This window comes from Protopterus annectens, chromosome 7.part1 (genome assembly GCF_019279795.1).
Source record: "Protopterus annectens isolate FY-2018-M chromosome 7.part1, PAN1.0, whole genome shotgun sequence".
NCBI classification, from domain to species: domain Eukaryota; kingdom Metazoa; phylum Chordata; order Ceratodontiformes; family Protopteridae; genus Protopterus; species Protopterus annectens.
In genome coordinates this window covers 375,186,714-375,201,065 of record NC_056740.1, presented here as the reverse complement: position 1 = coordinate 375,201,065, position 14,352 = coordinate 375,186,714, and the positions used below count along the sequence as shown (strand labels likewise).

The 14,352-nt window shown below is 41.5% G+C and overlaps 1 protein-coding gene across 2 annotated transcripts in view; it reads right to left on the bottom strand.

Annotated features, from left to right (window-relative positions):
* Positions 1-14,352, bottom strand: part of RPAP3 (RNA polymerase II associated protein 3) — a 1,123,208-nt gene that overhangs the window by 308,191 nt on the left and 800,665 nt on the right. For both annotated transcript variants that reach the window (XM_044078821.1, XM_044078820.1), the window contains exon 13: positions 6,044-6,285. In XM_044078821.1, the coding sequence (XP_043934756.1) occupies positions 6,044-6,285 (242 nt within the window). The remainder of the gene's footprint in view (positions 1-6,043; positions 6,286-14,352) is intronic.

Below are 14,352 nucleotides of genomic sequence, written 5' to 3'. Positions count from 1 at the left end.
AGTCTATACTACAGCAAACAAATTGCAACAGTTTTTTTTTGGGGGGGGCCGTTCAAATAAGCATTGATGTGGTAAAAATGCCTTCGGATCCAAAGCCTACATGGATCCATTCACCTTCTCCATGGAGCCGGTTAGTCCTCAACTCCATTCACAGATACTCCAGCATCGATCCGGGGCTTTCTTGATTGCTTTTTCCTCAAGTTCTCCCTGCTTTTTGGGGAGCCTTAGCGAAGCGGATGTAGACTTAAAGATGAGGTTCCTTCAAATGCAGATAGTCAGGTGTCCTCTTGGCTGTCTCTCCACAGGTCAAGCCGAGAATAGTGCTGATGATCCCCCCACTAATAACTCTGTTGCAAGTTCGATCTTCGCAACCAAAGCTCTCATATCTGAACATTCCCGGAGCACCTATGTTGAAACCATTTGCCTTGCACTTCAGTCCTGATTATACCCCAGTGTCTTTCAACTCCGACCTTGTCAGATTGAGACACGAGTCAGAGGCAAAGCATGACTGGTGCTCAAGGGGATGGATTGACTCTGAAACTTTCAGATCCCTGCCTTCCTCTGTGGCATCGACTCTCAGCAGCTCGGCTGTAATATTGACATCACAACCAGTGTGAGTTGGAGCAACAGGATCTCTCACTGTTCCCTCATTAGAGGGACTTCCTTGATTCCAGTTTCTGCTTTGACTTTTAAGGCCTCCCAGCAGGTTTTCTCCAAGCCAAGAGAAGAGGTGCTTCCATTTTATTTGGATCCGATCCAGCATCCTGCATATACTGCTTCAGACTCAAGTCTTTCTCATTAACTAAGGATAACCACAAGATGTTCTTTAGTTACATCTGTAACCTCAAAGGTAAGGCCCAGATCTGCACTGAACTTGTAGTTAATGGTACTACATATACAGAACCTGTGGATACAGCAAACCTGCTGGCTGACAGGTTCAGTGAAAACTTCACTCCCCTGTCCTCGCCACATATGCTCCAAGGTATCCCTAACACCAGTCTTCCATCTAGCATCTCCGAAGAGCAGGTCCTCAACACTCTCTCCACGGCCAAAAACACAGCCTCTGTGGGACCAGACAACATCCCATGCTGTGTTCTACATGGGTTAAAACAGGAATTATCACCACCATTGGTACAATTTTCAATCACAGCCTAAGCACCGGCTTTGTCCCAGCAGAATGGAAAACAGCTACGATCGTCCCTTTGCACAAAGGGGGAGCATCCACTGACTCCAGGAACTACAGACCCATTAACCTGACCAATCTTATCTGCAAGGCCATGGAACGAATCATCATGGATCTTATTAACAAAGATATAGGAAATCTCCAAACACTCAACCACACCCAGTTTGGCTTTGTCAAGGGGAGATCATGCCTGTTAAACTTGCTGGACTTCTTCAAGATAGTCACCAAAGCCCTAGACAAGGGCAAATCTATGCATATGGCCTTTGACACAATCCCCCACTCAGACATAATTGATAAACTGGGTATTAACTCATACATTTTCAAGTGGGTTGCAAACTGGCTCACTGACAGAATTCATATGGTTATAATAGGGGACTTCACCTCCTCCAGCAGACCAGTAACCAGTGGTGTTCACAGGGATCAGTTTTGCAACCCCTAATGTTCAGACTATACTTCTCCAAAGCACAGGCTAAAACCAAAGGACTGTGGCTGACGCAGTTTGCTGATTACTGCAAACTGGGAGCAATCACTGACACCATTAGTAATGTCAACATCCTGCAAGAAGGTCTTATGCAGACTAAAGACTGGTGCCAAGGTCATGGTCTTAAACTTAATGCCAAAAAAATGCATCATCATCCATTTTGGCAAGGGTGATGTTCTTGCAAACTACCACATCAATAGCAATACCCTAAGCAGACAGTCAGTGGTGAGAGATCCGGGTGCACAGGTCGACAGCAACCTTAACTTTGATCACCATGTTTCCACACTGGTAAGAAGGGGATTTTATTCTGCTCATCTCATAAGTAGGGCATTGCCTCTAGAAAAAAAAGAGGTTATCACCCCCTTGTGCTCTTCCCTCATCAGGCCAATAGTAGAGTACAACGGTCCCTTTGGTATGTTCCTTTCCAAGCAGCTGCAGCAATTCGAGAGACCACGAAGGTTCCTCACAAAGAAAATTCAGGGCCTTCAAGACCTGTCTAATGTGAACAGACTGAAATCACTGTCACTTTACTCTGTTGCAGCACAGAGTGCTCAGAGGTGACCCTGCTTAGAGGCAACCTGTGCCTTGCATACAGAGCAATCTCTGACTCAGCTTTAATGGGAATGCTGCACATTCGCAAGTTAAATGGCACAAAGGTCACTCACTCAAAAGACTTTAACCTGGTATGTGACATCAACAAAACTTGCTGGAGAGAGAGGTTGCCCCACCTTTGGAACATGCTTCATGTTCATGTTAAACAAAGCTCCTTGTTGGTCCTATTTAAGTGTAATTTGGATGACTGGATGAGTAACTGGAAATTCACTCCAGGGGATCCACTCGTGTCCCTCTTGGACAGGAGCAATAGGTATTGATTTTAGTGTCTGCTTGAACCAGATACCCTTGAGAACAAGGGTTTAACTTGGCTAGGCTTGTAAAGGCCCTGGGGCCGTTAGCCTAGTAAACTCCTGTAATACTATGGTACTTTTGGCACTGGATCCACTGAAACTCATGGATTGAGAGACTGTTTTCTGGCTTTCTCGAGACCTTTCTCAGTAGTTTTGCTCTCCGAGGCACACACTCTCTGTTTAGAGAGTTCTTTTTCCTTCTCTTTCAAGGTACATGGAGAAGGGGATTTTACTGATTTGCTTGACTGAGCAGGATGAAGACCTTTTAAAATTAAATTGTTCCTTCTACTTTGAAAGCTTTTTTGGCCAAAGGAAGCACAGACCTTGCAATCTGTGTCTAAATGTGCCACTCCCAAACAGTAGACACAGTAGAGTGGGGTCTTGTGGAGGAATCTTACGGAAACATTTTGAGTATTTCTTGAACTTTTATCTGTCATACTGGTGGGTGAAATAGAATGTTAAACACACATAGATATACAGACCCCACTCACTGTAACCCTTAACTTTCAGGAAAAAGCTTTAATCTGTAAAAGGTTACAGCAAACTACTATTCAAAAGTTATCTAAATATAAACTACCAACTATTCTATTTATACCTACTTATGTACCGAATAATATCTGACTTTTTTTTTAAATCCCAAGAAGAATCGTCAAGGACCATGGGTAGGGAAAGAAAAAGGGTGCAAAAGTAGTCAAATCTCAGAGAAATATAGATTAATCAAAATAGTCAAAAAAGACATCCTATGGGCAAGATCAGAGCCCTACAACTGTTCAGTTCAAGCAGCAAATGAGATCTGAAGTATTTAATTAGGCGTAGGAGAAGAGTCAGAGCCCTAGATCCGAAGGTTTAAAGGTACTGAAACTGGATCCGAGTTGGATCGGAGTCCCACCAGTTGAATCAGATAAAAATGGACAACACTGGACCCAAACATATTAGAAAGATAATTTTGAATCAGAACAAGACATTTGTTATATCTGAAAACAGGTTAAATTTGACATAAGGGAAATTATCCAAAATGTTACACATAATTCAGACTTTTTAATTGTAGTGTAAAATGCATATTAAGGAATTGAATATTCACAGCTTTCCTTTGGTATAAAAACAAATTTATAATTGCTATTAACTGTCATATCAGAATGTGGGACAACGGAGGTTCCAGACTCCCTAACAGTGAATCTTAAGCTCTAGCTATTCTTAAAAGTGACAACTCATTGGATAGATACAACAGATTATCTGAAAACAAAATAAAGAATATTTGTAATACAAAGAAATGTAAAATACTGAGTCTCTAAATCTTACAAACAATAAAATCTAGATGTTAAATACTTACCTTTCTATATTATCACTCTTACAAATTCAAGTTAAGTAAATGCTGTATAGAAAATTTTAAAAATAGTTTATTTTTTAAATTGAACTTCACTGTGCCTATATTTTTTTTACTCCAGGATTTACTGAAGGCTGTAATATATCTAGAATGCTAAGCATGAGAAAAATTATTTAATGCATTGGTCTTATATTTTAAATTGAACCACTATTTTATCAGCCGAAGATATTGTACATAAATGTGGACCAGATTCAGTGAGCAAAAGCACAAAGACCTGCCCACATTTAGTTACACAGTTTACAACCGATTTCAATAGGTAAAAGAACATCTGATTTTATCTGACATATACAAACATATCTTTCCATATAATTCAAACATATCACATTCATGGTTGAATTATTTGAATTAAACCAAGTAGCCAAATCCTAATAAAATGGAATAGGCCACAATATAAGGCCCAGTTAAAAGACTGTCATCTTTATTTTGGAATTATCCAAAGCTTTATGAAATGGGTAAGGTCTCATTAGGCATAGCAAAAAAGATTATTTCACTTATTTTACAAAGGTTTTATCTGAAAATGTATGCTCAGAGTATTCCCTACCTCTTGTACTCTTGAGAAAATACATAACGAAAAAACTAGATGTTGGAGATGTAATTTAATAACATGAAATATATGGTGTTATTCGGGTTTAGACTGTGTGGTAGTAAGAGTTCTGGCTTAAATTTCAGTTATTTTCTCAAGCGTTATACTCACATAAATTTCAGTCAAGAATCCAGTCTTGTTTAATGATCCTACTTCACTTGTATCAGGAAAGAATAATTGCTAGTCCTTTGATGTCTTTTAGTAGATGCACTCAAAAACAATTACCATAATTCAAAACAATTCCTTTACACCTACACATAACCAATAATGTTTATGAAAATGAAATCATAACCATTTCAACAAAGTCAAAACAAACATCTACCTATCACAAATTGTGGCCTAAACTACCTTTACTACTACATAAAGACATACGTGATATTACCGATGTCTGAATTACTGAGATTTTATTATGAAATAATTTTCTAATTATTTTAAATACAGTTCAGTACTTGGCAAATATGTTAAAGTGCTAAGTATGCTTTCTTATTTATCTGAACTACCAATAAACTTAATAAAAGGAAAAAATCTATTGCAATGCTGAAATTACTGAAAAATGCAAATAAGGCTTGCGATACAGAGGCCTGTATGCCCCAGATTGTAAATATATTAATTCCAAGGTCAGTGTATCACTGAAAAGGCAATAGTGTACTACAGAATACAATGCAATCGTGGAATCAGTAAACGAGAGGTACAGCCTTGCCTTATTATTTATACTTTGTTAAATGGGTAAGTGAACTGGTCCAAAGACATTCAGTCATGGTCTGAACTAATGCACAAAAAATGCAATTAGATAATCACAGTAAACACAGTATGACAGCATATCAATAATGACACGGATCAAATTAATGCTGAGTTACATTTCACACAAATATACTATACAGATGCTGTATTTTAATACTTTTATGGATAGTTTGTTCATAAGTATACACTATTCACTAATATCTGATGAACAAAATCATTAAAGGAGACATTCACAAACATTACATTTGATACAGAGGGTTCCTTCAGTCCTCATTTGCTTATTGTGTGACCTTGAGCAAGTCGCTTAACTAAACAGTGCTTGCAGGCAACTGGAAACATAGGCTATGCTCCTCAATGGTTCTGGGACTGCAAGCCTAGTAACTATCTATGAACATACGACACAATGACAGAATAAAATTATTTACACTGATGAACAGCAGAGCAAATGTTATGATTCAGTGGCCATATTCATCAAGGCTATGAGAAGGAAGTTAACATTAAAGCACAAAGGTGCTCAGAAGCTTGCCTGGGAATACTGGGTCATACTATGGCCACAGAAGTAGTTGCATTTGGCTGTTTCTAGAAAGTTGTGTTAAAGTAACTTGCTGCATGTTTGATACACAAGTAGGAAGAGCATCCTACATCTAATCTGTCTAAATGTTAGTAAATTTTTATTTTTCATAAATAATAGGAAGTAAAACCCCAAATCCAAAAGCTTCTGCACCAATCAAGTGACAGCTAATTAGAGTAGTTTAAAAATACTCACCCATCATTGTTTTTTAATGAAGTATGAGTGATCTCTTCTGTCTTGGGAATTTTTGCACTTCGAGCTTCAGATTCTGGTGTAGTGTCACTTTCTTTTAAACTATTTTCTGTTACATTGGCCAGTGGAGAAGTCAAGGTTACAGGTGTAACTCTGTCAGTCACTGGAGGTGCAACTGTTTCTGCCAAGTCAGTATTTTGCATCTCGTAACCTACTTCTTCAATAACTATTCTTCTAAGAGGTTTCTGGGAAAGAAAAAAAAATAGAATACCCAAGAACTCTTTTACTGTAGTTTTATTGCTTCAATTGTACAGAGTGACAGTAAACAAAAAATAGTGTATCAATCTATTCAGACTCAACCCCAAGTGTATTCAATTCAGAGTGAAGTTAAATAAACTTTTTGCACTACGTGTCCAGAATAACTAACCTGAGGAAGGGATCATGGGTATCATTTCTCTTTTCATAACTGAACAGGCAACTTAAATCAGTGACTTTAGAATGACAAAACCAAAACCCCAAATTTTTCACTGTCTTGGTTCACTTAATCTTAAGTGTCTTCTTTGCTATCACCAATGTAAACACCATCAATAGGACAGAGATGTTAATAACACTTTATCGGTATGAATTCCATGAAAGAGTAATGCATTCAACTTTGAGAGATTGCAGTTACATGAGTATACTCACCATAAATGTACATATGTTAGTTGGGGTCAATGATGCAGTATAATCCTTCACTCACTGTATTTATCCACAGAAGGACATCCATTTTCCAAGTCACCTTCCAGACTTCTCAGACATCTCCTGCATGAGGCTGCTCTCCTTCTGTTTAGGATGCTGATTAATGAATAACTCAAAAGACAGAGCTACCCTTGCTATCTTCAGATTTTGTTTTGACTGAATGGCTGCCAGCGTGTGCCCCTATCATCTGGCAAATATAAATGTCTCCTGCCTTTGGCTTATAAAGCCCCCCCCCCCCCCCCAGGACAGAAAAGGATATTTGTCTCTGTCTCCAGGACCTCTGATGTGGGATGTCTATGTCACTGAACGGCCTCACTGGGGGAGTGACCCCTTGGAGACACACCAATCCTGTTATGCATACTGCTTTGCCTTACCTCTTCCCAAACCTGCCCTCTCATAGCACAGCTGCTTAGAGAACAAAAGCAGCGGAGAGAATGGGGAAAAGAACAGTTATGTAAAACCTAACCGTCACCATAGATGTCCTTCTCTTCCATGCTGCAGTATTCTAAACACGAGGGACCCTCCGCCTGAGGTGACCCGAACGTCCGGCCCATATACAAAACCTTAACCTGCCTGCTGTATGGTGCATGGGATGTAACATGCAGGTACCATAAATGTGACGTCCGCATGTACAGACCTCAGAAATGAATGCCCCAGTCGGGCAATAGTCTAAGGGTAGCTGATACGGATGCCATCCTGAGGGCGAAAATAAGGAACAGGAAGAAGAAGAAGGAGAGGCAGAAGTCCTAAATGGGGGTAGGAATACTGCAACATGGAAGAGGACATCTATGGTTATGGTAAGATTTTACACAACTATTCTATGTCCTTCTAGTCTCATTTTTCAGTATTCTAAACATGAGGGAGAGTACCAAAACTCTGCATGTGTTATGGGAGGTGGAAGAAGAGAAACTCTCTATGAATCCATGCAGGATGGCTTTAGCAAAGCCTGCCCTAGCCCTGGAGATATAGTCCAGCTTGTAATGTTCAGTGAAAGTGTGGAATGAAGACCATGTGGCTGCCTCCAGGACAGTGGCAGTATCTAATCCTTTGAAAAAAGCTCCAGAGGAGGCCACAGCCCTGGTGGAGTGGGCCCTCACAGTGTACGGAAGGTGTTTTCAATGAAAGGAGTAGCAAAAGTTAATAGTGTTGGAAATCCAAGAAGATATTGTTTGCTAGTATACAGCTTTCCCCAGAGCCCTGGGGTGAAGGGATACAAACTAATGGTTTGACTTTCTGATGTTCTTAGTCTTGTTTAGGTAAAATCTAGGTTGTCTGTGAACATCAAGGGGAATGCAGCACTCTCTCGCTGTCATTTTGTGGGGAAGGAAAGCATGTGGGTAAGTGGATGGACTGGTTAAGTGATAGTTAATTGATGACTTTAGGCATGAAGGGAGATCCTATCCTTATGAAATATCAGGTATGGTGGGCTAGCCATGAGTGCTTGTAGTTCTGAGACCCTTCTGGCTGAAGTTAGGGCTACAAGAAGCACTGTTTTCCAACTGCGCATCTTCAAGGTGGCTGATGTTGCTGTCTCAAAAGGGGCAGTAGTAAGTTTTTCTAGAATGAAATTCAGGTTCCAAGGAGGAGAGATAGGTTTCCTTGGAGGCCTGATATGAAGTATCCCCTTAAGGAAAAGTTTTACCTCTAATCTGGATAACAAAGGTGGACTGAGAGGTAAGCAAGCAGAGATAGCTGATAAATGGACTTTCACTGAGGAATATGACAGTTCAGACTTAAGGAGCTCACACAAATAAGACAAAACTAGAGGAACATCTGCCTGAAAGGGATCTAGTTGTCTGTGAAGACACCAACTGGAGAACCTTTTCCACTTGGATAGGTAGGATCTCCTGGTAGTGGGTTTCCTGGCCTCCTGCAAGACAGAAAGCACGTCCTCTGAATAAAGGTGTCTAAAAGGGACCAAAAATGTATCACCCACAGGGTTAATCTGAGGGTTTGAAGGTGTGGATGGATACGTGATCCCTTCTTTTGTGTGATGAGGTCCACCTTGTGGGGTAACTTGTGGTGATTCCCTTGGCTAAAGAAAAAAGTAGGGAGAACCAGTGTTGCCTTAGCCAAAAAGGGGTCACCAACAAGATTTTCGGTTTGTCCTGCTGAATTTTCAGCAGGACTTTCTGTATGAGAGGAAAGGGAGGGAATGCATAAAGATGCGTCCTCTTTCAGGGGACTGAGAAGGCATCCTCCTTCCAGGCATGTGGGTAGGGAGCTCTTGTGCAGAATAGCTTCAGTTGTCTGTTCTGAGGGGAGGCAAACAGATCTATTTGTAATGTACCCCACCGGTGGACTATGTCTAGGAAGACATCCCTGTGCAATATCCATTCATGATTCTGTGGTAATGACCTGCTGAGAGCATCCGCCTGAACACTGTTTTGAGATGGAATGTAAACTGCCTGCAGTGTCACCTTGGCGAGGATAGCCATTTCCTAAGCTTGGGATGGCCAGCCTGCAGAGTAAGTAGGATTTTGTCCCCCCTTGCTTGTTGATAAAGGTTGTTAGAAGTCCTGGGTGTAAGATGGGAAGGAATGCTTTTAGGGCTAGAATAAGGGCAGTCATTTTCTTAATGTTGATGTGTTTTTTCCATAGATAGGGGTCCCATTGACCCTGAACCTTCAGTCCATTCATAGCTGCTCCCCATCCCAGATCTGATGCATCTGTGTACATCTGTTGAACCACAGGGAGTGGCAGTAATGGTAGTCCTGGGTTCAGGTGAATTTGCTGGATCCACCACAAGATCTTTTTCTTGAGACATGGAAGGAATGGTATCTAAAAACTCTAGTTAGTGGTTGTGTTGGGACCAAACATTCTTCAGGTATCACTGAAATGTTCTCATGTGTAACCTGACTAGGGGCAACATGGGAAGCGTGGCTGCCATAAACTCCAAGAGGCATAGGAACTCCCTCGCCAAAACACAGCTAGCTAGGACCAGGTCCTGGGATCAAGTGGTCAAAGATGTGACCTTTTCTGGGGGAAGAAAGGTCCTCATCAAATCTGTTCTTATTCTGTAACCCAGAACACCTGGTCCAGGGAGGGAGTAAGTGAGAATTTGAGATGGTTGATTGTGAAACCTAGGCCTTTGAGGAGGGAAATGGTGAATTGTAGGTGCCTGGGTAAGGAGATCGTCTAAGTATTGGAAGATTTGAACATCTTTTGTTCTGCAAAAGGCCACCACAGGAGCTAGACATTTTGTGAATACCCTTGGTGTTGTGAACAACACCAAAGGGCAAGGCAGTAAACTGATAGTGCAAGGATTGCACTGCAAAATGCAGGAATTCTGATAAGATGGGTGGATGGGGATGTGAAAATATGCATCCATTAGATTTAAAGTGGCCAGATAAGAACTTGGGGGGGGGGGGTCAAGAATGTAAGAAGTGTTTGGAGGGAGAGGATGTAAAAGGTGGGTAACATGGAGGAAAGGGTTCAGAAGGGATAGGTCCAAGATGGGTCTCCATGGGCCATCCTTTCTTGGGACTAGGAAGAGTCTGGAATAAAAACCCAGGCCTTTCTGTCCTGGAGGGACCTTTTGAATTGTACCCTGTCCGACAAGATCTTGAATCACTTATGGGATGAGATGAATTTGGTCCTTTGGGGGGGTGTGGGATATCTTTTGGGAGAGGTTTTTCCCTCCAGGTCATGAAATATCTTTTTTCCACTATTGACAGGACTCAGGTGTCTGAGGTGATCTGTTGCCACAGGGGAAGACAGTGAGAAAGGCGGGTAAAAAGGGGAAGATGGAGTGTTAGAGTCCGACAGTCATGCACTGTTAGGTCTATCATGAAAGGGCTATCTTGGAGTAGTTTGAGAGGAGGTAGGCCTGGCTGAGGAAGGCTGTCACCTTTTCTAGGTTTGGTGGAAGGTGGAGCAGAAGCTTTCCTGACAAATCTGGGTTTCGAAGGGTAGTTTCGATGAAACCTAGTTACTGGTGAGACAAAAATGTGTCTGAGGTCCTGCAGCTCCTTGCTCTTTTCCTGCAGGTTTTTAAACAGTTCTGCTGACTGCTTTCCACACAGAAAGCTACTGTAAAAAGGAACGCCCATAATTTTGCTTTTGAAATCATCAGGCAATGGTTGTAGCCTGAGGCACGAGTACCTACAGAGGACTGAGGCTGAAGCACCTGACCTAGCTGATGCTTTGGGAGCATCATAGCTGCATTTTATAGAGTGCCTAGTTACCTGTGCAACTAATGAAAGAGTGGAAGCCACCTGTGCCTTAGTGGGTGAATCTGTAACTGAGTTCAGTTGATCCATGGCTTGTGAGGCCAGGTCCAAGGCACATTTGACCACATGCGTTTGGTAATTGATGTCTCTAAAGGCTAGGGTGGAAGATGTGTATATTTTCTTCTCTAACCTGTCCATCATTTTATTGTCTTTATCCAATGGGAGCAAGGAAGAAGAGGGAATATGTCTGGACTGTTTATCTGGAGAGACAGATATTACAGCAGCATCTGCCATAGGAGGCTTGATAAGAAATCAGGGACTTTATAGAACCTGTCTGGTCTTTTTCGGGCTGGTGCCTGAGAAACTGGAGCTTCAGAAGCTGAGGCAAGGTGTCCAAGTAGGCTGGGATCAATGGAGGAATGGCTGAGGGGGAGGGGGGGATTCCAGCTGCAGAAGCTCATAACATCCCTTTTGAACTTCTGTCATTTGTGTGGAATCCCATTTGAAGTACTTCCTCATTTTGGAAATAGTTTCCTCAATGGTAATGTCTTCAGGTGGGGAAATCACCTTCTAGAGAGAGTCCTATTCGGGAGAACAATATTCTAAGAGAGAAACCAGTTGTGAGGAATATGAAAGGGACTCATCTGAAGAGGAAGATAAAGAATTTTCTTCAGGTGTCTGTGGATGGTGCAAGTGGCCTAAAGAAGCAGATCTGGGACTCCAAGCTGACAGACCAGAAGGAGTCTGTGAGGAAATAGGCCTAAGGGCCATAAAGGCTTAGAAAAGAGACTGAGCGATTGTCTGCCAATCAGGTATATCTTCTGAAGGAGTAGACAAATGCTTAGACATCTGTTTCTTTTTTAGAGGAGGAGTCTTTGGTCCAGACTGAGAGGGCATAGGCCTAGGATCCGAGGACACCAGAGGATTAGAAGAGCTTTCCTCAGTTATGGAAGCTGCCATAAGCCATTCGGGTGAAGCTGGTTCCCCCCTGACAAAGGAAGCCAACGTCAGCGGTACCTCCGTGGACGTGCAGGCTGGAGAAACTAGAGTGGCATCTGAAACGGTACCCGCCAAAGTCACCAAAGCCATCAGATGTACCTCAGCCCCTAAATCAGCGGATGGTGGGACGTCTGAACCCAGAGGAGCAGGCGCTTTTTCCAGCCTTGCTACTTTGACCTTCTTTCCCGGTGGTTCGGCCGATACTGCAGGCATTGCTTCCATACCGAAAGCAAGTTGCTTAAGACGTTGGTTTTCCACTAAAAAGTTTAGGATTGCAACACAGCTGCGCAGAGCATTAGGGATGAATGACTGGCAAATGAAACGTGCTTTATAGTCATGGGAAGGCGGAAAACAAAACAGGCAGAGGTCATGGCTGTCTTTGTGCAGGATATGACGTCCGCACTTACATTTTCCCTTCCTAGATGACATGGATGGAATCAGCTTACGGAAACAACAAAAAAAAGCAACCAGAATAGAAAATGTTCCCCAACGGGGTACTTATCCTTTTGAAGACATCGTCGTGGAGCAGAATGCTGAAGTTCAACTGGCAGCAGAGAAGTTCTGAGGTCTGTGAGTGCAGACGACACATTTATGGTCCACGGTTTATGGTTCCTACATGTGATGTCCCACGTACCATACAGCAGCCACGCTAAGCTTTTGTATATGGGTTGGATATTCGGGTCGCCTCAGACAGAGGATCCCTCATGTTTACAAAACTGCAACATGAGAAAAGGAGGACACCTTATATTACAGTGTTGACCCTACTTGTACAGCCATCCATTTATCTATCAACTTTCAACAACGTTACTCAATTAAGTTGGAGGCTTCAAGAGCGAATCTTCATGAAGAGTACACAATTCAACAAGCCAATCCAAAAACAAAGAAGATGTTTTTAAGTTATTGGGCCATCAAGTCATAACATTCCTAGAACTACAAGCTTGACATTCTTGCAGTAAGCACAGTTTAGAATAACAAGTTATCATACCACGGTATACATCCAAAAATGTACTGACAGGAGTTGTGCACCATCATTAGTATCCTGATACGGTCAACTCCCAAAAGAATAAAGGTATCAGCAAGAACACAAATGAAAATCACTGGCAGCAAAATTGAGCAGACAAAATAAATTCTGGTGGCATGCTGAAAAAAGAAACATAAGCAGCATGGAAGAAATTATACACATTTATACATAAGATAACCTGAAGTATTTGGAGATCAGTAAATGTACAGCTATCAGAAATGATACAGACATTGTGTGAATCAACAAATGAAAAAAAGAATGATATAGAAATTCTCTACACGGGTCTAACATCATAAATATACATATGCTGTAACTACTGTTTATTTGCACACATGATTAACTAGATCAGTGAAGTTACAAGAAAATAGTTTCTTGAATACATATAGTCATCTCCTTTGGCTTCTCAATCTATAGACAGGTTAAATCCGGTAAATACTGAAGTCAGTCTAGTCAGTGCAATTTTGGATGAGTCTGTGATTAAAACGATCACCTCTAGGTAGACAGTTACATGCACAGATTCTAAGCTGGATCTGGGAAATTACAAAGATGAAGATGGTCATAAATAGGAATGGAATCATAATGGTGTGTTGCATTTTACTGTTAAGCAGCTAAGAAAGGTCTTGTGACTGAATACTGTCGATGTTAATGATGAAGTGGAATGCCTGCATGAGGAGATGGAAACCACAGAATCTCCAACATTACAAATAAGTGAGATATGAGATAAAGAAGTAGAGACTGTGAAAAAGCTGGATCAGATGGAGCAGTAATTTTCAAATGGAGGATAAGGCAATAAAGTAGAATTAAAAGCTCTTTTGGGTTTCGGAAGGTGCAGAAAAAATGAATATGCTCGAATCTGTGATAAACAAAATGGAGGAATGGACTAGCTTTGTGAGAGACACCTAGCAGTACTGCAGGCAAGGTCTCTGCCACTAAAAGTGACTATAAAGTTAAGTATGAAAAATTTAGTCAATTTTTTGTGTAGTATTGTTATTGCCCCTGTGCCTGGTGACCATCAAATCTTTAAGAAGCTGTTATCCAGGTTGCCATGAGAGTGCTTTGTGCTCTCGCTGGCTTCCTGGCAGTGAGGGCACTTTTCATTTAAGAACTTAAACCATCTTCATTTCCCATTGATAATGTGATCACTCGCGCCATCACAAGTGCCACCTGCATCCTCTCACCCCGTACATACATGCTCCATCCCATCCACCAACAGATGCTGCTATCACTGGCTTTAGCAGCTGTACCGGCATCATCCTGACCCAGCCTCCCACTGAATGAAAGTACTTGTTTTTATTCGTACGTTTACTAACCTTACAATTTCTTGCAAAAAGTGTTAATTTTGCCATTTTTGTTAATTTTTCTGTTTGTTCTTAGTTTCACTC